This window comes from Hyaena hyaena, unplaced genomic scaffold, assembly GCF_003009895.1.
Source record: "Hyaena hyaena isolate Hyena2069 unplaced genomic scaffold, ASM300989v1 scaffold_78, whole genome shotgun sequence".
NCBI lineage: Eukaryota > Metazoa > Chordata > Mammalia > Carnivora > Hyaenidae > Hyaena > Hyaena hyaena.
This window is the reverse complement of record NW_024080710.1, coordinates 3,131,074-3,156,884: the sequence shown is the minus strand read 5'-3', so window position 1 is coordinate 3,156,884 and position 25,811 is coordinate 3,131,074. Positions and strand designations below refer to the sequence as shown.

The window sequence follows — 25,811 nt, the reverse complement described above, 5'->3', positions numbered from 1 at the left end:
GTAAATGTGTGCACCGAAGACTACACACTACTACTGAAAGACCTTAAAGGAGGTCCGAATCCATGGACAGCCAGCCAGTGCTCATGGACTGGGGCACTCACCATGGTGAGGACAGCAATGTCCCTATGAAAACCTGAGCTGATTGTTTCTGCAGACACTGAAAAGCTAATCCTAAACGCACACAATGAGACAGGGCCAGGACTCAGAGCCAGCTCTAACTCGTTCTCAAACTCTGTGGAAAGAGAAGTTGGAGAAGAATGGAGAGATGACATAAGTTCCAGAAGTTTGCTCAGAACCAGTTCTGTGTCCTGGAGGAAGAGAAAGAACTCCTTTGCCTCTCTCAACATGCTACAATCAGGTTAGCTGCACTGTGAGTCCATGAGGCCTCTATACTTAAACCAAGAAGTCAAATTAACCTTTGGAATTATAAGGTACTTGACAATATAAATGTAGAGAAAATTAGCTGGTTATACTCTAGATTAAGGGCAATAAATAAAACTGAATAAAGTCTGAAACTACAAGACCATTAAATATGTTTGTGATTTAAGCTAAGACGAAATACGATGTAAAAATTATGAAGGCTGTCAATAGACTGAACATGACAGCAGTTTCCCAAATCTCAGAATTAGTGGGCATTTCCGTAAAGGAGGCAGTTAACTCCAGGTACCCAGTGCCTCGCCGGTACAGTGACAGCATGAGCTCACAGCAGTGCTGAGGAGGAGGTGTGTCAAGAATCCACGTGCCTTATTTATTAAAAAAAATTTTTTTTAATGTTTATTCATTTTTGAGAGAGAGAGAGCCAGTGAGAAGGGAGGTGGAGAAAGAGAGGGAGACAAAGAATCCGAAGCAGGCTCCAGGCTCTGAGTAGTCAGCACACGGGCTCGAACCCACAAACTGTGAGATCATGACCTGAGCTGAAGTTGGATGCCCTACCAACTGAGCCAAACAGGCACCCCCCCACAATGCCTTTTAAATGATGAAAGACAGGCTGAATCTGGTAAATTTATAGTGTTAAATTTCTATACTAGTTTATTTCATGTCCTTTTCTTTCCTAAAAAAGAGGGCAAATTAAAAAATAAAGATATCTTAAGTTCATAGGACTTTGTCAACAGTGGGGAGAATATTGGGGAAGAAAAACAGAGGGGCTGGAAAATAGAAAAAGTAGGTTTTCTTTCTTATTTTAGTCAGTCTTCTTTATGTTACAAGGGCAAACATTCTACTAAATCATTTTTTTATTTAAACAAATTAGAATCCCTCTAGATCAACAAGAGAAATATAGAGACTTAAGTTGCTTGAAAATTAAAGATTAAATGAATATTTACACATCACAGCAAAGAATACTCACATCTCACAAAAGAACATGAGACAGATGAGAGTATGATACAAAAACATCAAGGCAATGGAGATCAGCACCATCAGAAATCTACTGTTTGACAAAAGGGCCTGGTAACAAACGTTAGGAGCCCCAGCAACCCCAAACCAGTGAAAGCAGCATGAGCCATCAGTGTGAACCCCTCACCTCCCAGCCTGTGCCCACTGCACTGAGCCTCCAATTCCAAAGGTACCAGATTTCTCTGCTTTCAGAACAGGATCACTACTGTGAAAGTGATTTCTACATATTAAAAAAATGATCTTTCTGGAAATTACAACAGACACTGTATAAGAAGTGGATGCGATCCATCTGGTGTCCACACTGCATACTGAGAACCTGAACTTTGCTATTAGAGATGTATCTAAAAGAGGTCCCGCACTTCCACCATATTTGTCATAGAACCCAGCTTTTCAAAGTAAAAGGGTAGTTCTACCCATGTACATACAGGTAAAAGCTGGAGTTTGACTTAAGAACCTTACTTTTTAGATGTTCCTAGTCTGTGCAGAAACCTACATGGTAATTAATACATACCAATAAAGCCCTTCTTTGCCAGCTCCATTGTAAACCTCCTTGTGATCTTTTCCAATTCATTATCCTGTAAAGGAAAAACATGAAAACAAAACAACAATGAAACAAATGTTTTTGACAGAAAACCACTGGTGGAAAGAAATAATAGGTGTATTATATTTTCTATTTGTAGGACATTTTCACACATCTTCTTGTGTAATCCTCAAGACTCATAAAGCAAGCATTTCTGTTTTAAAGATCACAAATTAGGTCATATATACAACAGACAGTAGAATTAGGGCTCAAAACCCAGTTCATGTTCTCTTTGTATTAAAATAGGACCCTATGAGCAATCCCTATGGTATATTTTCATTTAAATGGTTACTCTTAAAAAGAATGAAGTCATATATGTTATGTTTGTAACAGATGTTACTTTGGTGCCATTAAGTATAGTAATAGCTTAAATTAACTTGGAACTGATAGGATAAACAATAAGATTTTTACTGAATTAAGATATGTCACTACACCTTGACACCCAACACAAAAATCTCATAGTAATATATACTATAGTTATACAGAGCATATTGTATTTATATTATAGAACATATAACATGGATGAAAAGGCCTAAAAATATGAAGGTATCAATTACCTCTTAACTAAGTGAGAAAATGAAAAAGGACATTGATGTTAAGCAGGTGACCTTCTTATGACACAACACTCAATGCGTTCTTTACTTGTTTTTTATGGAGGACACACAGAAGCCCAGTAATTGGAAGTCCTCTGTGAGTATACCATGTGCACAAATGTCATTGTTACTTACAGTATAGTTCTTGGGGTTGATCTTAACACCAGCCTTGGCACCCCCAAATGGCACATCTGAAAGAGAAGGCTGCAAGTTGTTATTCCATACAAAGAATAAAAAAATTAAAGATGCAGAAAGCACTGTGCGATATTACAATAATATAAATATGGCACTTTCAGCTTTAATTTCAGAAAATTCAAGAAATAAACCCACATCCGACCTCTTCTAAAACGTACTTTATTTGAAACTCTAGTGGAACAGAAATTATACGGCTAGGCAAGTTATAAGGCAAATTTAATCAGTGTGCTTTTAATTCCAAAAGAAAAAAATATTTATTTTCCTTCTATTATGATTTGGTCTTACTTACAGGGTACAGAAAGAGATTTAAAATAAAGGTCTACACTTAGAGAAAATCCAACTAGTTCCTACAAGTTCTTCATTAAAAAAAAAAGACTAACTTTTAATTAAGGCTAATTGAAAAATGGTGTGGGCATTAACCCGTGCACCTTGAATAACATCCTAACAGTAACCTTGTATGTAAACATATTTCACCCAAGCGCCATGAGTTAGCAACAAAGGAGATCACTTACCAACCACAGCACACTTGTAGGTCATCAGAGAAGCCAGGGCTTTCACTTCATCTACACTCACATCAGTGCTGTAACGGATACCTGAGAGGGTGGGGGTGAGAAAGAAGGGGATGTATTAGAATACCCTTCCGGCAGGCTTAAAGAAAAAAAGTGCTAGAAATTGAAATGTCCACATGTTTTGCATTTCAATAGCCTGGTTATGTCCAAGAACACTGAAAGCAGCTTATGATACAAAGTCAAGAGAAGTCTAATGAGCCACCTAGAAAGAGCTACAGAATGAGCACTGAATTTGATTTTAAGTATTTGCACAGTTGAGAGAGAAAGACTGGTGTTGTGGTGCAGTTTCTGTGCTCAGGATGCAGGGCTCCTGGGGATTAAGAGGTGAATGAGGCACGGTCCTGTCCTCCGGGGACGGACAGCCCAGTAGGAAACGGCAGTAACTATGATTTCACAAGACAAAAACCACCTTCAAATGAATAGTTTTTACACTTTTAGGAAGGCAAGTAACTTAGGGAAGGTTTTTAAATTTTTCTTTCACGTTTTGACTTAGGTGATTTGGTAGCAGGGAGCTCAAAAATTTTGCTTTCTGATAGCATACAAACATCAGCAAATGGACAGTCAGCAGATTGATTCAACCTAATATCAGATGTCTAAATAGACTCGTTTAGGCTTTAAACGAGTGCGCCCAGAGATCCCAATCTCTTCCTTCCTTCATTCACTGCCAGCCTGTCAACCAAGAGACGATAAGCTGACAGTCCTTCCTTTTTCCCAGAGATGAACAATTCCCTCTACTCTTTCTGCAAGGATGGGAGGAGGCCAAGGGACAGGCAACTGTGCCTTAACGTGCCTGCACTTGGGAGCGTTAGGTGTTTGGGAGAGTGGGCATGGAAAGTGAGTATGTCCATTACTTTGGTTTTACGGATCTTAGTCACTCACCCTCCCGAGTTAGCCCACCCACCTTTTGTCCTCTATAGTTCATTGCTTCTAACTCGAAGGAAGAGGGCCAGGGTGAGGTTGATGTCTGCATGCTACTTGGGGCTCCCTGGCACCATGTGTGTTTGTGAGTGATGAAGGATTCCTGAATGAAGCTGGGTACAACTTCCACCAGTATCCAGTTACAGTAATGGTGAGTTAAGTCATGGGGAGCCTCAGGGACATCTCTTAAAGAATTTTGGGAACAAAAGCTTTTCAGATAGAAATATACAATATCTCATAAATTGGTGGTTGGAGAAAACTTCCTTAGTCATTTTTATTTTTTTAAATGTTTATTTTTGAGGGAGAGATCACAGCACGCATGAGCAGGAGAGGGGCAGGCAGAGAGAGAGAGGGAGAGAGAGGAAAGGACAGAGGGTCTCAAACAGGCTCTGCACTGACAGCAGAGAGCCCAGCGTGGGGCTGGAACTCATGAACAATGAAATCACGACCTGAGCCCAAATCAGATGCTTAACTGACTGAGCCACCCAAGCAACCCTCCCAACCTCCATCATCTTTAAAAGATAGCTCCTTATATATTTCAGCAAACATCTATTTAAACACAAATGATATGTTTTCCAATTAGCAAAAATTGCACCTTGGATAAACCTCATTGGCTATAATACTGCCACTGCGCAAAGCTAAACACAAATGATATGACTTAGGAGAATTTTATCTGTGGTACATAGATCATAAAGAGCAAATTCTAAAGCTGAACATATTTCTTTGGCCTATTAAAAAAATATAAATGATTATATTTTAGAAAAGTGAAAATGATTATGAAAAATGATTATATTTTAGAAAACAAATTTACTTGTTAGTGAAATTTTAGCATAAGAAAGGACAATTTTTTTTAATGTTTGTTTATTTTTGAGAGAGAGACAGAGAGAGCAGGGGAGGGGCAGAGAGAGAGGGAGACAGAGATCTGAAGCAGGCTCTCCGCTGTTAGCGCAAAGCCCAACATGGGGCTCAAACTCATGAACTGTGAAATCATGAGCTGAGCCAAAGATGCTCAACCAACTGAGCCACCCAGGTGCCCCAAGCAAGGACAGTCTTTTAAAGATATAGCAGCTATCTGTTGCTATAGAGCTTGCTTCCCGGTTTTGTTCCGGCCTCTATTAAAACTTTCTTCATTTCAAGAGGCCCTCCCTGACCACCTTCTTTAAAATAGCACCTTCCTCACTCCTACTCTCTAGCCCCCTCTACCTTATTTAATGTTTTACCACTGACTTTATATTATAGATTTGTTTACTGTCTTGGCTTCCCCACTTGGAAAGTTAGCACCATGAGGATTTTGTTCAATACTTCAAATCTTGGTCCCTAACATGGAAAATGGCATGTGTGTATTAGGCATGCAAATACATGATGAATAAATATATGAATATCTCCTGACTCTTAAAACTTGAGGAAAAGCCATGGTCACTAAAAATTTTGACATGCCTGCAAGGTCTAAACAATTCACCATAAATGTCTGCATATATTACAAAAGGATTATAAAGCAGTAAGAGGCAAAAGCACCAGGTTCTAAAAAGTACTCCAAAAAAAAAGTTTGTTAAGTAAAATTAAGACTAAACATTTGTTTATTTAAAACAAAATTGGGGGTGGGGTGGCTCAGTCAATTAAGTGTCCGATTCTTGATTTCAGCTCATGTCAGGATCTCACCGGTATGAGGCTGAGCCCTGAGCCGGGCTCCAAGTTGAGTGTGGAGCCTGCTAAAGATTCTCTCTCTCTCTTTCTCTCTTTCTCTCTTTCTCTCTCTCTCTCTCTCTCTCCCCCACTGCCCCTCTCATGCTCTCCCTCTCTCTGAAAATAAGAAAAAAAAATTGGTTTAAACACTAAGCACTTTCTTCATTGCTCTTTTAGAGTCTGTGCAAGTAGTCATTAACTTATTTTAATTTCCCTTTCTTAATTTTTAAATGTTTATTTTTGAGGGGGAGGGTGAGCAGGGGAGGGGCAGAAAGAGAGGGAGACCCAAAACCCGAAGCAGGTTCCAGGCTCTGAGCTGTCAGCACAGAGCCTGATGGGGGGCTGGAACCCTCCCCCCACGAGATCATGACCTGAGCTGAAGTCAGATGCTTAAACGACTGAGCCACCCAGGCGCCCCCAATTTCCCTTGCTGTCTTTAAAAACATTGCATTAGTTTCAGGTGTACCACAGAGTGACTGGACAATTCTGCACACTACTGTATGTACACAAGTGTAGCTACCATTTTCCTTGCTTTCTTAAGTGAAAGGAAAAGTTACTCTCCCTTATCCAGTGTTTAAAACTCATGCTTTTCGTGGGAAACTAAACATAGCCTGAAATAGTAACATTTACAAATCTGATTACAATCCTATTATTCTAGTCACTGATGCTAATTACAGACTGGACCCCCTCCTAGTAGAAGACAGTGTAAACAAAATGCCTATGTTACTGCAAAAGTCCTAGAATGATGATGAGTCAGAAACTATGTATGTATAACAAAAAAAACATGTTTCCACTGGATAGAAACCAGGACTTCTCGTTTGTAAAGTGAAATTTTGTTTCTCAGCCACACCCAGAGAACTGATTCTGCAAGATACAGAAAAGAAGTAGTTACAGAAATTACCTCTCACACCAGCATTTTCTGCAGGCTAGGAGCCAAGAAAGGGTTCTAGTGAACTGAGGAAAGGGGCAGGGGGAGGGCAACAGGGAGAGGAGCAGAAGAGTTAGTGGGGGGTAAGCTCCGGAGCAGATAAAGAGGGGGCAGAGAGGGACCCATTAACAAATGCTGGTGGTTACTGTCTGGGCTAAAGAAAAAAAGGTTTCATTTCAGCTTTCTAATTAATCAGTGATAACATAAATGTTGTTATTTCTGGAAGCTGGCAGACACACTAGCTCAGGGTTACTTACACTGTTAGTCTGGAAATAAACCCCCTCAAGGAAAGCCATAAAATACTCTGTGTTGTAACAATGCTTGAGATGAAGCAAACTCCAGTACAGTAGCTTACACCTAAGGGAAGGCTAGTTGCTTTGCTTCTCATGGGACTGGAAACCAGAGATAATTACTAAAAATAAGCGGTCACTTAAAAATTCTTAACCACATTCTAATGGGCACTAAGAATGTGACCACAAAAAAGAAGTAACTCCCCCCTATTTTGTAAATCCAGCGGATTATTAGATATTAGTACAACTGGGGTATGTGAGGGACTGAACGATGTGACATATACTTGACGTGACATTGACTACTTGGAGTGCAGACCTCACAGATTGTACTTCAAAGTCATAAAAGAGGGGGGCGCCTGGGTGGCTCAGTCGGTTGAGTGTCCAACTTCGGCTCAGGTCATGATCTCACAGTTCGTGAGTTCGAGCCCCGCATCGGGCTGTGTGCTGACAGCTCAGAGCCTGGAGCCTGCTTCGGATTCTGTGTCTCCCTCTCTCTCTCTGACTCTATGCCACTCATGCTCTCTCTCAAAAATAAAGATTAAAAAAAATTTTAAAAACCCCACAAAGTTGTAAAAGAGGGGGAAATGTAGCATTTTTGAATACCTAGTCTATTCGAAGAATACAGAATTTGAAGACAAAGTCATTCAATAAAGCTGAATAACAGGTAAGAACACACGTACATACAAGAAAAACAAGAAACCTTAAGACGTTTTAAACCAAAGTGAAGCAAGAAGGATCTTATTTGCAGTCTGAATAATTTCACTTTTTATAAAAGTAAGCCTTTCCTTCTTTTCTGTGCGATGGCAGAGAAGGCTAAAAGGATGACAGGGACAGGATGGGGGCACTAGGACAGAAATGAGAGGGACCAAAAACCTTATTCCAGAAACGGAAAAAAGTAAATTATGATTTTTTTCTATTCTAAAGTCCTACAGCACTACCTATTAGCCTATGTTGCCACTGGCATTACTAGCGTTTGGGAAGAGACTGACTGGGTCTTTTAGCAACAGTGCTGGTAGGTAGGCATCTTAACGGGAGGTGGATGCTTTCAGTGAAAAGCAGAGTCATGGCTGGCCGAACTAGAGAGGCGATGGGGTTGTGACGCAGGTATGGGCCACATGGCAGATGTCCTTAGAAACAGGGTCTAAAATCAAGACCCCACCTGACTGGCCCACGGAGTAACCCGTACTTCGGGCTCGCCAGCTGAAACTGAACACCACACACGACAGTGTTTATTAGTTTATTATCAAACCTGGTAAAGCAGGAGGAAGGGTTGGTGGTAGAACTTTGACATCAGACCTCTTATTCCGAAGTGTAATTAACTCTACCACATAGTTATTTTCAGCTAACTGGTATCCAGATGTTTCAAAAGAACATTAATAAAGTGCAGACATCTGCACCCTGCACAGCACAAAGCACTTCTCTGCCTTTTGACTTAATGACCAAAGATATTCCTTACTACCCTCAAGAGCCTCACGACTGGTGTGCAAGTAGGTTTTTCTAGGAGAAATCAGAATCAAAAGCAAAAATTAGCTGAAGTTGCTATAGTGATGAAGAAACCACACCAGCTCCTTACTTTGAAAAATTTCAGTGAAAACCGCAACTGAGTAGCTTCAATTTTTTTTTTCCTTTTGCTAGCTGACTCAAAACCAAAAACACACCAAAAAAGCTCCTAGCAACTAAGGCACCATTGTTTGTTTTTTTTTTTTGTGATGAATTATTAATGAAATGCATTCACAATTCAAATGGTTTTAAAAATTACTTGAACCTGTATCTTTTAATAGGTCTTTGATTTATTTATCACAAATTCAATTTCCACCTGCATTCTCTTACTTTTTGGAAAACCAAGAGCTCTAACATAAGCACAGAACTCGCAGAAAAGCAAAAAGACCTTAGAACTATTGGAACACGCCCTGGCACTCTGTTTCTCAGAAGAACATCTTTTCCTAACATGCAACAGAGTAACATAACTTAATTCCAAATGAGGAAAGGAGGGCAAGGAGCCATGAGGAACTAGGACCTGCCAGCATGTAATGACCTCAGAAAACATGGGATGTCTCAGATGAAAATTCAGTTTTCACTGCAAGAAGCGGTTCACATAGGAACAAAGGAACATTGTACCCTTTAACTGCTTTTGACAGTGTCCATGTCTGTGTAAGAAGGCAAGGAACCACACACTTAAAGAGACAAACTTCATAATAATTTCTGGGAAGCATGTTTAGCTGACGGAGAAGTGAAATGGAAAAGAGTTTCCATTTCACTTCTTTTCATTAACATTAAAAAAATTATCCAACACATGTGTATGCGTTCATAAAAAGCTTAAACACTGCAAAAACGGAAGTCTCCCCTGACTACCACTATGTAATCCTAGTCTTTTTACAGGGGACTGTTCTTGGTGATTTAATGTGCATATATATCCTTCCAAATAATTTCCCTGCATTTAAATACATATGACTTATAGAACAGAGTTTTGTTGGGTGCCTAAGTACTGAACTTCCTGCCCAATGGATGGAGGAAGGATTATGCATTAAGAGGGGGATCTTGTTCATTTTTTTCATAGACTGCTTATTGGGATAATAGCAGTAGGCTTAGTCACACCATCCTACCAAACCAGTCTTGAAAATGCTGCTAGTAAAAGTGGTGAATATAAAACTGGACAACATTTAGTAAAACATAGATAACCTATTATAAAAAGATTCAAAGGGTAAAGTATTGAAATTAGAGATACCAGTTTCATATAAATTATTTATAAGTCTAGGTGATATGTGAGATGGATCTGAAGAGGAAGAAGAGAATTAAAGGGAGAAAAGAGACAAGGGATAGATGGGCACTGCATGTAGAGCGACTCTATTTTCCAAGAGTAAGATTGAGAAAATATACATGCCCGTATTTCCAGGTTTTGCTAAGGATCATTTTATACCACATCTCTTTTATTTTCAAAATCCAGTCTTCTTTCCTAATAACATTTCTCTGTCACTAATATCACCTTTTTTTCCTAACAGTGCCTCAGGCTAGAAACTTGAGTTATCTTTGACTTTTCTCTCCTTCACTGATACATCCTACCTGTTGTGGAATACTGTCCTTCCTGCAAAATAGTTTAGCTGCCCTTTGCTTTTCATTTCTTTTGCTATTATCATCTCATTCTCAGCGCCTCTGCTGCCTAGCCCTTGGGGCCCTCCTGGATTTACCATCATCTAACCAACAAGCATAAAAGGAAAAAAGCTGTTTCTGCTCGCATACTTCTGACACCAAGTGTGTGGGTTTTCCGCACCAACAGCCAGCTCCCCAATTCTCTGCGGACACCAACCGGTTGTCATACACAATTTAATTCAATTTTGACCCTGACTAGATGGAGTGAGGTAGATTAAGGGCTTAGTTCCACAAGACTTGCCTTCATTTTACTCTCATGTACTGGGTGCCCACAGTACCCATACTTTTGTCTGACTTGGCTACAAACTGGGTGCTCCCATACCCTCTCCTTCGGTTTGATAATTCATTATAACAGCTCACAGAACTCAAGTAAACTTTACATATGTTTAATGGCTTATTATCAGGGTCCTGAGCACAGGGGTCTCTGTCTCCAGGTAATAGGTGCACCATCTTCCTGACACATGGAGATGTCAGGAAAGCTTTCAGAACCTCGTGGTTTAGGGATTTTTATAAAGGCTTCCTCATGTAGGCATGATGGGTGTTAATTCAATGTCCAGCCTTCCATGGCGGACGGGGTGGGCTGAAAGTTCTAAACTACTAATCATGGCTTAGTCTTTAGTCCCCAGCTGCCATTCTGAAGCTATCCAGGAACCCACCAGGAGTTGCCTCAATAGAGCAAAAGATGCTCCTATCACCCAGAAAATGTCAAGGGATTTAGGAGCTCTGTGTCATGAACTGGAGTTGAAGACCAACTATTAGGACAAAGGAGGCTCCCAGCACCCCCATCACTCAGGAAATTACAAAGGATTTTAGGAGCTGTGTGTCAGGAATTGGGGGCAGAGACCAAGTAAATATTATGTCATAAAACCTCACTTTGCACTATTTACAAACACAGTCTGTCCCTATGACTCCATCAACACAGTCCTGCATCTTGCCTGGGCTGAATCAGCCACCGCCCTTCTTTCTCTCTAAAATGGCCTTTCCCCCATCCAGCTCCTATCCAGCCTTCCCTACATGCAGATCAAGACTGTCTCTCCCTGGAATCTTCTTTGAACTCCTACTGAAGCAGTGCATTGTTTAGTGCTTTTAACTGTGTCATTTATTGACTGGCTCTGAGAAAGGAAAATGTAGAAATACAATACTTAGTTAAAAGCAAAAGAAGAATGATATAGATACCAGAAGGGATTTTGGATTCTGCTCTATTTTGAGGAAATCACTGAAAAAACATTTCAAGAAGAAAAGATCAGCTTTGTTTTCTTCTTCTTCTTCCTTCCTTCCTTCCTTCTTTTTTTTTTTTTTTTTTTAAAGCTTTCTTGTGAATAGTTCCCTTATCAAAGAGCAGGGTACCTGACACAGAGTAGGCAATTAAAAGACCTGTAATGAACAGGTTAACTATCAGCAATCCCCATGAGCTAAGGAATGCTCTTTAATTAAGCATAATGTTTAAAGCTCTTGCCTGCAGAGAAAATTAACACACAATGGAAAAATTGATTTATTTGGAATAGAGTCTATAGCTCATATAGCTTAACCAGTAAACCCCCAATCTGGGTACTATCACCCTTGACTATTCCCTTGCTGTTTGTCTCTTGCTAAAAGGGATTAAAAAAAAAAAAAAAAAAAAAGAAAGAGTCCATGTAAATCCTACTAAGGCTCAAATGTCCAAAATATTTTTAAGGCCTGTGTTTATGTATTTATGATGATGACACATTGGTAAAAGAAGTGGTACTACTGACAACCTTTATGATTTCCATGTGTCACCTTTCATGTTTTCCTCTAGTCATGAAGCAGTTCAGAAAAGTTAAAAGGTCTGACAGACTTTCTCCAAGAATAAATAATCAGGAGAAACAGCAATTCATGACAAACTATAACTTCTTAGAATTTAAGGAAGAGACCCTCAGAAGCAAGCCATGTTACAATGGGTCCACTGAAAACCCTTAAAGATACAAGCCGTACATGACACTTTGGCAGAGAAATGAGTTGTTCTGGTTATCACACTCAACTATTCAACACCAGAGTTCTTCAAACCTCCTTCAGTGGAAAACTCTCATTAAAATGTTCTTCCATTGCCTAAGTAATTGGAATAAGTGGACCCATAAAGGCATTATATACGAGTGAATTCTCTATGCATAGTCATTGGCATATATGTGGTTTTTTTTTTTTAGGAAGAAGGCAGGCCTTCTAATAACCTTTAACACATTTCAAATGAGCCCATGTGTTGGGAATTACTGTGTGGATGACATGGCATGGTTCTCAATCACTGCTTATGATACAATTTGTAGTTTTTTACATGAAAACCTCCAGACAATAATGATTAAGAAGGTGGGTGCTGCTCATATGAGGACTTAAAGATACAAAACAGATGAACATAAGGGAAGGGAAGCAAACATAATGTAAATACAGGGAGGGGGACAAAACATAAGACACTCTTAAATATGGAGAACAAACAGAGGGTTGCTGGGCTAAATGGGTAAGGGGCATTAAGGAATCTACTCCTGAAATCATTATTGCACTATATGCTAACTTTGATGTAAATTAAAAGAGAGAGAGAGAGAGAGAGAGGGAATACACAGCATTCTATCATCATGTGGCAAAAAAGAAAGAAAGAAAGAAAGAAGGTGGGTGCTGGAGTCAGAGGATGGGACCCTGTATCTCAAGTCCACTACTGAACTAGGCATGTAACCTTACCAGGAGTCTTCCACTTTTCAGCCTTGGTATCTGCATTTGAAAATCAGGGCCAACAGTGTATTTCATGAGGTTGTTATGAGGAAGAAAAGCGATGATGCATGAAAAGCTCTTAGCAAAATGCCTGGTGTACACAGAGAGCTCAACAAATGTTAGCTGTTATGTTATCCCTTGCTTTGCCAATTGACCTTTTGGAGGCAGGACCTCCCAAGTGCTGTGGCCTCAGTGAAAGGAATTAGAAGGTCTTGAAGCAGCCCTTTACCAGGCTGTCTTTTTGCCCTTTATAAAACCTCTCCTGCCTTTATCAGTAGTATTTACAACATTAACGTTTCAGTCTTGATAGTGAGTACTGCAATCTTGTTAATTTCTGCCTCAGTAAAGGGGAAAATACATTGATTCCTTAGGATAGCTAGGTCAGTTTCAGATAATCACTTTGGATTTAAAGTTGTTGACAGTTATTTCCTGGGGAAGAACTGCGGGTAGAGTTGCTTTACTTGTCGTTTTATGACTATTATCACTATGTGAATATTTCAATGACATACATGTATTTTAACAGGAGTTTATTGGGTGGAGCCATCATGGGCCATTTATGAACTGATGTTCTTCACTAAGTGGTAGTAGAGGTTTAAAATTTTTTTTTGTATTATGAAAATCTAATTATGATGCAAAATAAATAGGAAAGAAGCCCACAACATCCCAGAATTCTTCAATATGCAAAAGCTGATATTTTAGTCTTCATTGGCTCCTGGCAGAATCCTCAGCACCTTTAACATCACTGGACAGAAACAAGTTTCCTAAACAATCTAAATTATCATCAATAGTTGTAAGCCCAATTTCTTCCCCCAATAAGCCAGAAAGTTCATGTTCAAGTTTTATTTCTTATGCTTAAAAAAAATTTTTTTTTTTTAAATTTTTAGTTTTGTTTTTAATGTTTTATTTATTTCTAGGAGAGAGAGAGAGAGAGACAGCGTGAGCAGGGGAGGGTCAGAGAGAGAGGGAGTGACAGACTCTGAAATAGGCTCCAGGCTCTGAGCTGGCAGTCAGCACAGAGCCCGACGCGGGGCTCGAACCCATGAACCGCTAGATCATGACCTAAGCGAAAGTCGGACGCTTAACCGACTAAGCCACCCAGGCGCCCCTCTTATGCTTAAAATTTAAACACTGCAAGTTTTATTTGAGTTGAATATACTGGTGCTTGTCCTCCAATTTTTGATGCCCCAATTCCTGCAATGTGTACTCTGCATAACGAGTGGGCAGCATTTGTGTTCCTGCGAATGGGCTTCTTACTGCCAAAGCAAATCAGCTCCACAGATTCCCACCAAAGGACGGCAAGACTGAATGGTGAGCTGATGCACGGGCTCCACCATATCTTAGTTCTTCGTTCTCTAGTCTATTTGTGAGAAGGGGGCAGTTTAGAGGCATTTGGCTTCCATGAAATTCAAAGGCCTTTATGATGGCAAAAACAGTTCTGGGTTTAGTTAAAATGTATTAAAAACAATAGCAGTGACACCACTGCCAACAAAAACCTCAGGGATGAGGGCTGGAGAAGAACACATTACAATTAATTTAAAAACAATTTTTTTAATGTTTATTCATTTTTGATAGAGAGAGAGAGAGAGAGAGAGAGACAGAACGTGAGAGGGGGAAGGGCAGAGAGAGAGGGAAACACAGGAGGCTCCAGGCTCTGAGCTCAGCAGAGCCCAATGTGGGGCCTGAACCCATGAGCCGTGAAATCATGACCTGAGCTGAAGTCGCACGCTTAGCCCACTGAGCCACCCAGGCGCCCCCTACAATTACCTGTCTTTTAACTGAATTTTCAGATTGCATTATCCTAAATTTATCTACAAAGGCTACATTTTATCTCATGGAAGTAGATGCAGACACACACTGACACTTTGAGAATATTAAAAAGTGTAAAGTTTTCCAAGTTTTGGGGCACGTGGGTGGCTCAGTCAGTTAAGCGTCCAACTTTGGCCCAGGTTGTAATCTCATGGTTTGAGGGTTTGAGCCCTATGCTGGGCTCTGTACTGACGACTGCTGGGAGCCTGGAGCCTGCTTGGAATTCTGTGCCTCTCTCTCTCTCTGCCCCTCCCCTGCTCGCACTCTCTGTCTCGAAAATAAGTGAACATTAAAAAAACTATTAAGAGAAAACAAAAAAGTTATCCAGAAACTGTTTTTCAGTGAAGGCAGAGGATGTGTCATTTTGAAACAGTAAAAGTACTTTCTGTCGTGTTCGCCCAAAGTATCACCATTCATCAGACAATTCTATTCAGAGGACGAGTGGACTAATAATACCACATAGACTCCGACCCTTTGCCTCCCTTGCCCTCCACGCCTGCATCCTGTCTCCCAGAGACAAGAACAAAGCCTGTCTACCTCCTACTGTTTCTTGTTTTGCATTTTGGCTCTCAAACAAGTCAATGGGTTAACACGGTTTATACTTTTTCTTCTTTTTTGATACTGATATTTACAGTTAAAAGATTTAGGGTCAGTGTATCAGAGAATCCCATTTACAGACAATCAACTTCACTTAAATAATGATAACTTTAGAAAGTTCTATGATAGAAGGAAGAATCAGTAACAGGGAATTTTGGCTTAATAGTTTTAATATGAAGAAAAGAGGGGGGGAGAACAAGCTTTGAGAGAAAGTTAAAATTGCTCCTACATCAATGAATTGTTATTATCAATCTGTACTTCTCCCTCAAAACGGACTTTTAAATGATAAACTTCCTTCTAAAAAGATATATTGGTCTCAGGCAGGAGCATGGCCAAAAAAATACAGAATTTATTCTGAGAAAGGTAATAGGAACAATCACTGATAATGTTTTCAAACATTGAAGAAACTGTGAAAAGGTCTTCTCAAAGCAGAAATTCCCACACTATTCATCTTTGCTGAAAATATTAACACTGCTCTTAAAACTTCCCTTCAGAGCCTATAGCATACTCTTGCAAATCCTTAATAAATGCAGATCTGATGGTTTCAGTTAAATATGCTTTGTGGGAAAAGAAGCAAAAAACTAAAATGTATTATTAAATATTTACTTGGAATAAAGTACACATCAGCCACCCCAGGTCTGAAAACCACCTGTTTCCCTTACACAGATTATAATTAGGTTCTTACTTTGCTTCAACCTTGAAAATTTTATTTCTGAAAGCTCAGGTAGAAGGTCGCTCTGGAGGAAAGATTAGATTCCGAAAACTGAGGGTTATGAAAAGTATGAAGAGGAACAGACAGGCTTTTTTGTTTTGTTTTTGAGAAGAACTATGGTAGAGAAAGTAGTTGAGGTGAGAGCAAAGTGTGCTAAGGTGTGCTTAAAAGGGAAAGATTTACTGAAATCACAGGGATTATCTGAAGCATCATTAAAAATTTCTATCACCTAATATATTCTGTACTTCTAAGACCATAGTACAACCAAGGGGGTCAACAACTTTCTTATAAGCAAAAAACAAAACAAAAAAACAAAACAAACCCCAAAACCTTCATGTTTAATTGCAGACAAAAACTACCAAAAATAAGGTGCTCTTAGAAACATGTATTCTCTGTAATGAGGTGAAGGTCACAATGGGGAGAAAGGTCCTGGAGTGTTATGAAAGGAAAGCATGTTCAAGTTTGATGATCATCTATTTAGCACACTGTTCATTATGTTAAGCACACTAAAATATTTTTAAGGGTTTTCAGGGTTATAAATCCTCCCCAATCACATCTCCATAATGTCTTTCAAATTCCTTAAGACAATACATTTATCGCTTTATAGGGGCCAATTTTCTTCCATGTTCTGTTATCTTGCAATGCTTGCTATTAATCATTAGTTGCAAATTGGTTTCTCCACGTTGACATGCTGGAAGTTAATAGTGCTTTCAATGTATGCCTTCTGGTAAATGGGATAAACTGAAGAGAGAATTGTATCTTATACTTCCAGTACAAACAAGTGCTGCAGTAACAGTGCCTTAACAGGGCCTATGCGATTTGTTGCTAGGTTCAATATTTTGGTATGAAACTGCCGTGGCAACAAGAGGAAGAGGACTGACAAACTATGGTAAATTTCAGTTGCTCTAGTGGGTTTGTGGAGTTGTGATTTATAAAGATGGGAGAGGGCTTGGCATATAAAGAACAGAGGAATGTAAAGAACTTCAGGGAAACTAAATTAGATCCTGCTGAAAATTTATATAATGGTTTGTGTATCTTTTAAGGGACTGGAAAATACTGCCAGCAGGATAGTAATATAAACTAGACGTCCATTTTAAAGACACTGCAGTTTAGCATTTGCTAGCCTCTCTTCCCCCAACATCCTTGTTTGCTTTTGTTGAGAGTCTAAACTTGTATTCTTGGTTTAGAGAATAAGGAGTGGTAGGAAGAAGGAAGGTGATGTAGGAGACTGTGTACCTTTTACGTAATTTTGGAGCTGCAAAGGGAAATTTGAGGTCAAAGAGATTCAAACATTAGTTTGAGAAGAGTTAACAGCTAGAGGTTAATTAAGCTCTAAAGGTAGGTCCTAGAAGAGGGTGGGGTCAATGCAAATGTAACAAGTGAATCATTAAACAGTTTCAGGCAACCTTTGTTCCCAGGCTGGGAATGCCAGCAGAGTTCAAATTTTTCTAGTAGAGAGATTTCTAAAAATTATCATGACAAGTCAGCTAGTATAAGAGAACACTATGACAGGTTTATGGAGACAAAGGGTCCAGCCCAACATCCTCTCTGTGCTTACTATCCAAGCAACCTCCAGCAACCTTCACCTTCCCGGGTCCTTTATTCAACATCATTTTTTTTTTTTTTAATAGAAAAGAAGTGGTTTTACTTTTTTTTTTTTAAGGTTATGTTTAAGCACCTTTAAAGATGCATTGGGGAGAAATGTTTAAAAGTTTTTATCTGCCCAAAGGAAGCAATCTGACTGCAGAATCTACACATATTCAAAAATTTAAACTAAGGGCTAACTTGGTGACTACCAAATTGTAACCGATTCAACTTCTTTCTTCAGTACTTTATCTCTTCCCCAAGCTCAAATCTGGTGCTAGCCAGGACCAGTCCACACCCCCAGGGCTATTTCATTCCATTGGCTGGCGGGCAGTTCAGCATTCTACACCTTTTAGGATTTACTGTCAGGGCGCCCGGTGTTTATTTGTTGGAGATGTTACGTTGCTCACGTATTACTTTGTGTGTGTGTGTGTGTGTGTGTGTGTGTGTGCGCGCGCGCGCGCGTGTGCTCGCGCTAAACTGAGGCTGTCAGGGTAGAAAAACAACTTAATTTAAAAGGCCAATGGTGTAATTAAATTAGTAAAATCATTTGGTTAGTACAACTGTCTAGATTTCAAACCTATGTTCCTTTATCATTGGTCACTGATGTAAAAATGAGCGGAAGAAAAAACCCCATAAATAACTATTTCATAGTTTTCGTTCGGGTGAGTCATAGATGCTCACAAAAACTTGCAGAGGCACAATCAGATGGGCCGGCCATTCCCATTTCTAGAAATGCATTTCCATCAGGATCCACCCTGGGTGTCACCTACACTAAGATAAAAAGAAGAGCGGTGCAGCATCTATTCAGCATACAGTACCCACACTTGCAGACACCCGGGATGATGGCTGACGGGGGGAGCAAGACAGGACCACTACGTGGCGGTTTTCGGGACGAAAACCCACCATCCGTGCGAGACGGACACGCCTGCTGCCGGGGGCCAGGAGGGGGAGCGTGGGAGGAGGCCGGAGCCGGGGCCGGGCAGGGCCGCGGGGGGCTCGGCGGGCGCTCACCTCCCTTGCAGGGCGTGCGGTGCTGGCTGTGCTGGGCTCGGTAGCCTTCGATGACCTCCCAGGAGCCGTCGTCGCGTCGGATGGGGAAGGACAGGCTCAGCACATGGTTGCAGGGCTTGATGATCCGCAGGATGCCGCGCACCCGGTTCCGCTTCTGCTCCTCGCTCTCCCGGGTCTTGAGGTCCTCCACCAGCTTGTCCTCCACGATGCTGGCGCCGCGGTCGAAGAAGCCCTCCACCATCTTGAAGAAGTTGGGGTCGTCCTCGCGGTCGGCCGCCGCCTCGCTGTAGTGTCGCCGGGCAGGCAGCGCGAGCCCCGGCTGCGGGGCTGCGGCGGCGGCGGCGGCGGCGGGTTGCCCGCGGGCCCGGCCCAGCAAAGCGGCCGACTCGGCCGCCGCGGAGCCCAGGGCGGCGGGCCCGGCGCGGGACAGCAGCAGCGCTTCGCCCAGGCAGCGGTACATGGCGGCGGGGCGGAGGCCGCGGAGCAGAGGCGCTCTCGGAGGCCCGGGGACAGACGGAGGGAGGAAGGTCCCGGCGCGGGCTGCCCTTTTAAGCTGCAGCTTCCTGCCCCCTGGACTGTCCCCTCCCCTCCGGCGCCCGCCGCTTAACGGGGAGGACGGACTTTGGGGGCCGCGGGCCCAAGTCGCCTGTGAATGGCAGGGCGGGGTATGCGCGCCGCCCAGGGAGCCGGGCCTCCGCCTCTGCCGCGGCCTCGCCCGGCCTCCCAGGCGGCGGCGCGTGCCTCGCAGGGGCGCTCGGGGGCGCGCAGGCGCGGACGGGCCCAGTGCGCATGCTCGCGCCGGCCGGGGGGAGGGGCGAGGGACCCACCGGCTGCCCGGGTCTGCTGCGGGGAGGCGGTGTCTCAGGTCAGTGCGCGACCCCCCCCCCCACCGCGTCTTGGGGAGCAGGCCTTCGTGGGGAGTGGGCCCGCTCGGGGAGGGGGCCTTCCCCGGGAAGGGGCCTGTGTGCCTCTGGGGGGCGCTGAGAGGCCGGTCCGCGAACCGCGCGGGGGGTACGGTGATGCGGTCTGGCGGCAGGCAGGGCCTGGTGAGTCACGGGTGTCCCTCCTTTCCGCCCGCACGCCCGCGGGGCGGGCGGCCGCCCTGCACCCTCCGGCCTGCCCTCTGGTGTCTCTCCGGGGCTGGGCTCCGCGACCCAGTAGCGGCGGTTGAAAGCCGGGCTGTGGGCTTGGCTCTGTCCGCGGGGACTGCGAAAGACTTACTGTCGTCCGGAGGAGGATTTTTGAGGTGGCTTGCCGGAAAGAAGAAAGGCTGGGAGCCGGGGAATCCCTTACGACGGGCCTTAATCAAAAAGCCAAGTTTTTTATTTCACTCCATGCAGCCACTCATTAATATCGAGATAAAAGTTATGCGAATCATTGTATCCAACATTTACTGACCGTGTTTCCCCTTTTCAGAAGTCTGTTCTTGAAATAGTTTAAAAACAAAAAGGCACTGTAGAAATGCAAGAATACTACTCTAGGAGATTCTCAGTAATATATGTGTTAAGTGGTCCAGAATAGGATTTGTAAACTTTAAGCCACAATGAGGGTTAATTTTGTACTTACGCATATTTGATGAGCAATGCTAAAGTTATGCGCTCCCATGGGTGGGTTAGACGCAAGGAAGTCCAATGACTCAGTCTTTTTTAGAAAAAATTGTTTTTATGTCTTTATTCTGAGAGACAGAGACAGAGAGCGAGTGGGGGAGGGGCAGAGAGAGAGGGAGACACAGAATCCAAAGCAGGCTCCAGGGTCTGAGCTGTAAGCACGGAGCCCGTCGTGGGGCTCGAACCCAGGGATTGTGAGAGTTTATGAGCTGAGCTGAAGTCGGACACTTAACCGACTGAGCCACTCAGGTGCCCCATCAATGACTCAGTCCTAAAAAGCTACCAAATAAAAGCCACAACACCAACTTTAGTGGCCCCGGTATACTTTGGTGTTTTGACAATGGCGTCTTTTTTGACCTGCAAATCTACTTCCTGTCATTCACTTTATGCATCTATTAGAATATGGAAAAGAATGTCCTTAATTCTTACAATACACTGCAAAGTATAAACCGACAATCAAGATCATTATATTATATTCATCTATCTCAGTGTGCTCTCAAAGCAAAGAAGACACAGCTGATATTTTATCTTATTTGCTAGATAAGTGTATCATTATTTATATTTGTATGTTGTTTTGCAGTGAAAAATACTCTCTGAACCGAATCCTGAATTTGTCCCAGTAAAAAAAAAAAAAAAAAAATGAAAAATACTCTCTGAACCGAATCCTGAATTTGTCCCAGTAAAAAAAAAAAAAAAAAAATCAGGGTGCCAGATTTCCTTTTCATTTGATGGTATTATCATTTTACATTGCAAAACCCCCTCTGAAAACCAACCCCCAAGTCCTAAAACTTTAGAATAAACTGATTAGCATCAGTAAATATGTGGACATTTTTTCTCTTCAGATTAAATTCTTTGGTGTGTTTTGAGGAAAGTGGTTGGAAAGCTTAGTTTTATTACCTTGTTTATCTCTTTCTTGATAGCCATAGCCTTCAGAAAAATAAATGTTTAACTTTGCTTCTTCCAAGTTGTATTCACCTGAATTCAAAAATTGGAAAGGCTATGGAAGTAGTGAGGAAATTATGTTTAATTGAGAGCCTCCTATGTATAAATATCTTACAAAATGGTTCCATAAGAATCCTGTAAATTGGATGCTTTTATTTTTAAAATTTTCATTGTGTTTTAAAATTATAAGTTGTAAAAAAATTCAAATTGTGTAGAAAATTCAAATGGTATAGATAAAAGACTGATATTTTCCAAACACCACTATTCCTTTTTCCCTCTTAGTAGTAGTTGGAGTATTTCTTTTTAAACTAAAGTAGATATTATAAGTCCTGATTTAACAGAAGGGGGAACTGAGACTCAGAGAGGCCAAATAAATTGTTGATGGTCACGTAGCTAGTAACTAGCAGGCTGGGAATCAAACCTATGGTTTTGTACTCCAAAGTTACTCTATTGCTACTATCCAGGAAATATTTTAAGTATTTGTTGCATTTAAACTTGTGTGATATAAGGTCTAGTGAGTTTCAGCTTTACATTGATTTTTTTTCTTATTTTATTGCATTTAAAATTCTGGTATAGTTAACATATGGTATTACATTAGTTTCAGGTATACCATATAGTGATTCAACAATTCCATGTATTACATTGATGATTGCCTTTATAAAATATACAGTTATTTTGCAAATTAAAGTTTAATTATTAGTAATTTCCATTTCAAAAGGAGGCCAGAATTTAAAGGGAATTTTGGTCACTTGATTACATCCAACAAAGACAAATCAATGTTCTGCCTTTGACATTTATGAGTTTTCCTTAGCTGTTTTAAAATTGCAGGTCATTTCTCTTTGATCATTGCATGCTTTTGTGTTTGAAAGTGCTTTTAAAAATCTTTCATAAAAAAATAAATAAAAATATTTCAGAAGAAGAGTTTTACGATTTAGAAGACATAGCACATAAATAAATGAAATATGTAATCTTTCAAAGAATGATTTGAAAAAATACATACTTTCTGCCATGCCTCTTTTTTTCTCTCCTGGACATTTCATTGAAACAGAATCATACAATATGTGGCCTTCTGTGATTGGCTTCTTTCACTTAGGCCAGTGTTTTAAAGATTCATCTATGTTGTTGCATGTATCAGTATTTCATATTTATGGCGAAATAGTATTTATTGTGTGGCTGTATCACATTTTTAAATCCATTCGCTGTGGACATCTTGGCTGTTGTGAATAATGCTCTTATGAACATTCTTGTACAAGTTTTTGTTTGGACATTAGGTTTTCACTACTCTTGGGTTGCTGTTAACCTTTGGGGGGTAAAAAAAGGTTTTTTTTTAACCTTGAGAAACTGCCAAACTGTTTTCACAGCAGCTACACCATTTTCATTCTTCCTAGCTGTGTATGAGGGCTTCAATTTCTCTGCATCCTCCCCAACACTTATTACTATCTGGTGTGAGGTGGAAGCTCAGTTTGGTTTTGACTTGCATTTCCTTGACGGGTAATGATGTTGAACATCTTTTCCTGTACTCATTGGCCATTTGCGTATCTTGGAGAAATGTCTGTTCATTTCCTTTTCCTATTTTTTTTTTTAAAAGTTTATTATTTTATTTATTTATTTATTTTTTAAATGTTATATTTATTTCTAGGAGAGAGAGACAGAGACAGCGTGAGCAGGGAAGGGTCAGAGAGAGAGGGAGTCACAGACTGAAACAGGCTCCAGGCTCTGAGCTGGCAGTCAGCACAGAGCCTGACGCGGGGCCCGAACCTATGAACCACAAGATCATGACCTAAGCGAAAGTTGGACGCTTAACCGACTAAGCCACCCAGGCGCCCCTATTTTTTGTTTGTTTTGAGAGAGACAGAGAGGGAGAGTATGTGGGAGCAAACGTGCCAGAGAGAGCCAGAGAGAGGGAGAGAGACTCCTCAATGGGCTCCACAACTGTCTGTGAAGAGCCTGAGGCAGGGCTTGAACTCCAGTCATGACCTGAGTAGAAACCAAAGTTGATTACTTAGAGCCATCAGGCACCCCTTCTTTTCATATTTTTATTTTATTTTATTTTATTTTAAATATTTTTATTTATTTCTAGGAGAGAGAGACAGAGACAGCGTGAGCAGGGAAGGGTCAGAGAGAGAGGGAGTCACAGACTGAAACAGGCTCCAGGCTCTGAGCTGGCAGTCAGCACAGAGCCTGACGCGGGCTCGAACCCACGAACCGCGAGATCATGACCCAAGCGAAAGTCGGACGCTTAACCGACTAAGCCACCCAGGCGCCCCTCATATTTTTAAATTGGATTATTTGTCTTTTTTATTGTTGAGTTGTAACAGTTCTTCATATATTCTAGATACAAATCCTTTATGCGGTACTGATTTGCAGGTATTTTCTACTATTCTGTTGTTGCCTTTCCACTTTTTCAATGGTGTCCTTTGAAGCACGTTTTTAACTTTGATGATGTTCAATTTACTAATGTTATCTTTTGTTGCTATTGCCTTTGGTAATGTCTGAGATGTCACTGTCTAGTTGGAGGTCATGAAGATTTACACCTATGTTTTCTTCTAAGAGTTTTATAGTGTTAGCTTTTACGTTCAGGTCTTTTTACATTTAGTTCTTTTACATTTTGGTCTCAAAATGGATTTTGAATTGATTTTTGTACATGGAATGAGGAAGGAATCTAATTTCATTCTCTGTGGATATCCACTTGTTCAAAACATTGTTTCTTCCCCCCATTTAATTGTCTTCATACTCTATGAAAAATGAATTAACCTAAATGTGAGGATTTATTTCTGGACTGTTAAGTTAATTTTTACTTGCCCATATATCTTTCTTTACACTACTACCACACTATCTTGATTACTGTAGCTTTGTAGTAAATTTTGAAATTGGGAAGTGTGAGTCTTCTCACTTTGTTCTTTTTCAAGATTGGTTGATTATTCTGAGTGCCTTGAATTTTCATATGAATTTTAGGATCAAGTGGTCAATTTCTGCACAGACTCCAGCTGGAATTTTGATTGAGATTGAATCTGTAGATCGGTTTGGGGAGTTGCACCATTTTAATGATATCCCATCTGTGATTCATGAACATGAGATGTGTTTTCATTTGCCTATGTCTTTGAAAATTGCTCTCAGCAGCGTTTTGTCTTTTCAGAGTAGAAGTTCTGTACTTGTTTTCTTAAGTTTATCACTAAGCCTTTTATTCTTTTTTTTTTAATGTTTATTTTTGAGAGGTGAGAGTGGCAGAGAGAGAGGGAGACACAGAATCTGAAACAGTCTTCAGGTTCTGAGCTGTCAGCACAGATCCCAATATGGGCTCCAACCCACGAACCACAAGATCAGGACCTGAGCTGAAGTTGGATGCCACAAGCCTTTTATTCTTTTTGATGCCATTGTGATTCGAACTGTTTTTTCTTAATTTTCAAGTTATTCATTTCACATTATAGAAATATAATTGATTGTTGTATATTTTTATTTTTAAAGTTTATTTATTTTGAGAGAGAGAGAGAGAGAGACAGTATCTCAGGCAGGCTCTGCGCTGACAGTGGGCAGCACTGGGCTCCATCTCACCAACTGAGATCATGACCTGAGCCGAAACCAAGAATTGGACCCATAACCGACTGAACCTCCCAGGCACCCCAATTATTGTACGTTGGTCTTTTATGCTTTCACCTTAATGAGCTCATTTGCTAGTTATGATAGTTACTTTAGTGGATTTCTTAGGATTTTCTACATATAAGCTCATATGCAAAGGGAGATAGTTTTACTTCTTTGTTTCCAATAGATGTGTTTTATTTTACTGCCTAATTGCTCAGTATTTTTTGTTATTGCCCAGTGTTTCTTTGTATGTACGTGCCATAATTATTTTTTCGAGTCTCTCATGGATGGTCATGTAAGTTGCTTCCAATACCTTGAAGTCACAGCAGTGTAACAACAAATAACCTATTACACAGAACATCTATTTTTAGACTTTTTCTTTGGTCTCAAGACACTTTTTTCTTCCTAAGTATGAGCAGTGATTTTGAACTTAGGAAGAATTTAATAGCCATCAGAATTTTGTTTTCCTATAAAATTGTTCACTTCTCATTTGACCTAAGTAGACAAGTTAAATATTTAGTTTTTTTAAACAAGAGCTTCTGGGGCCCCTAGGTGGCTCAGTTGGTAAGCGTCTGGCTCTTCATTTCAGACCAGGTCATGATCTCACAGTTTGTGAGTTGAAGGTCCGCATTGGGCTCTGTGCTGGTGGTGCAGAGCCTGCTTGGGATTCTCTCTCTCTCCCTCTCTCTTTGCCCCTCCCCTACTTGCTCTCTCTCTCAAAATAAATAAACTTAAAAAAAAAGTTTAGGGGCGCCTGGGTGGCTTAGTCGGTTAAGCGTCCGACTTTCGCTTAGGTCATGATCTTGCGGTTCGTGGGTTTGAGCCCCACGTTGGGCTCTGTGCTGACTGCCAGCTCAGAGCCTGGAGTCTGTTTCAGTCTGTGACTCCCTCTCTCTGACCCTCCCCTGCTCACACTGTCTCTCTCTCTCTCCTAGAAATAAATAAAACATTAAAAAAAAA

General features: G+C 41.0%; 1 protein-coding gene and 1 pseudogene across 1 annotated transcript in view; both read right to left on the bottom strand.

The window, feature by feature from the left end:
• GLUD1 (glutamate dehydrogenase 1) overlaps positions 1-19,454 on the bottom strand; it is a 36,516-nt gene extending 17,062 nt beyond the window's left edge. Inside the window, exons 1-4 of the mRNA XM_039233726.1 lie at positions 18,724-19,454; positions 3,273-3,353; positions 2,701-2,756; positions 1,904-1,967 (exon numbers count right to left, since the gene is read on the bottom strand). Coding sequence (XP_039089657.1) covers positions 1,904-1,967; positions 2,701-2,756; positions 3,273-3,353; positions 18,724-19,183 — 661 coding nt within the window. The 5' untranslated portion in view covers positions 19,184-19,454. The remainder of the gene's footprint in view (positions 1-1,903; positions 1,968-2,700; positions 2,757-3,272; positions 3,354-18,723) is intronic.
• LOC120232833 lies at positions 4,757-4,887 on the bottom strand (annotated as a pseudogene).
• Positions 19,455-25,811: the final 6,357 nt, after the last annotated feature.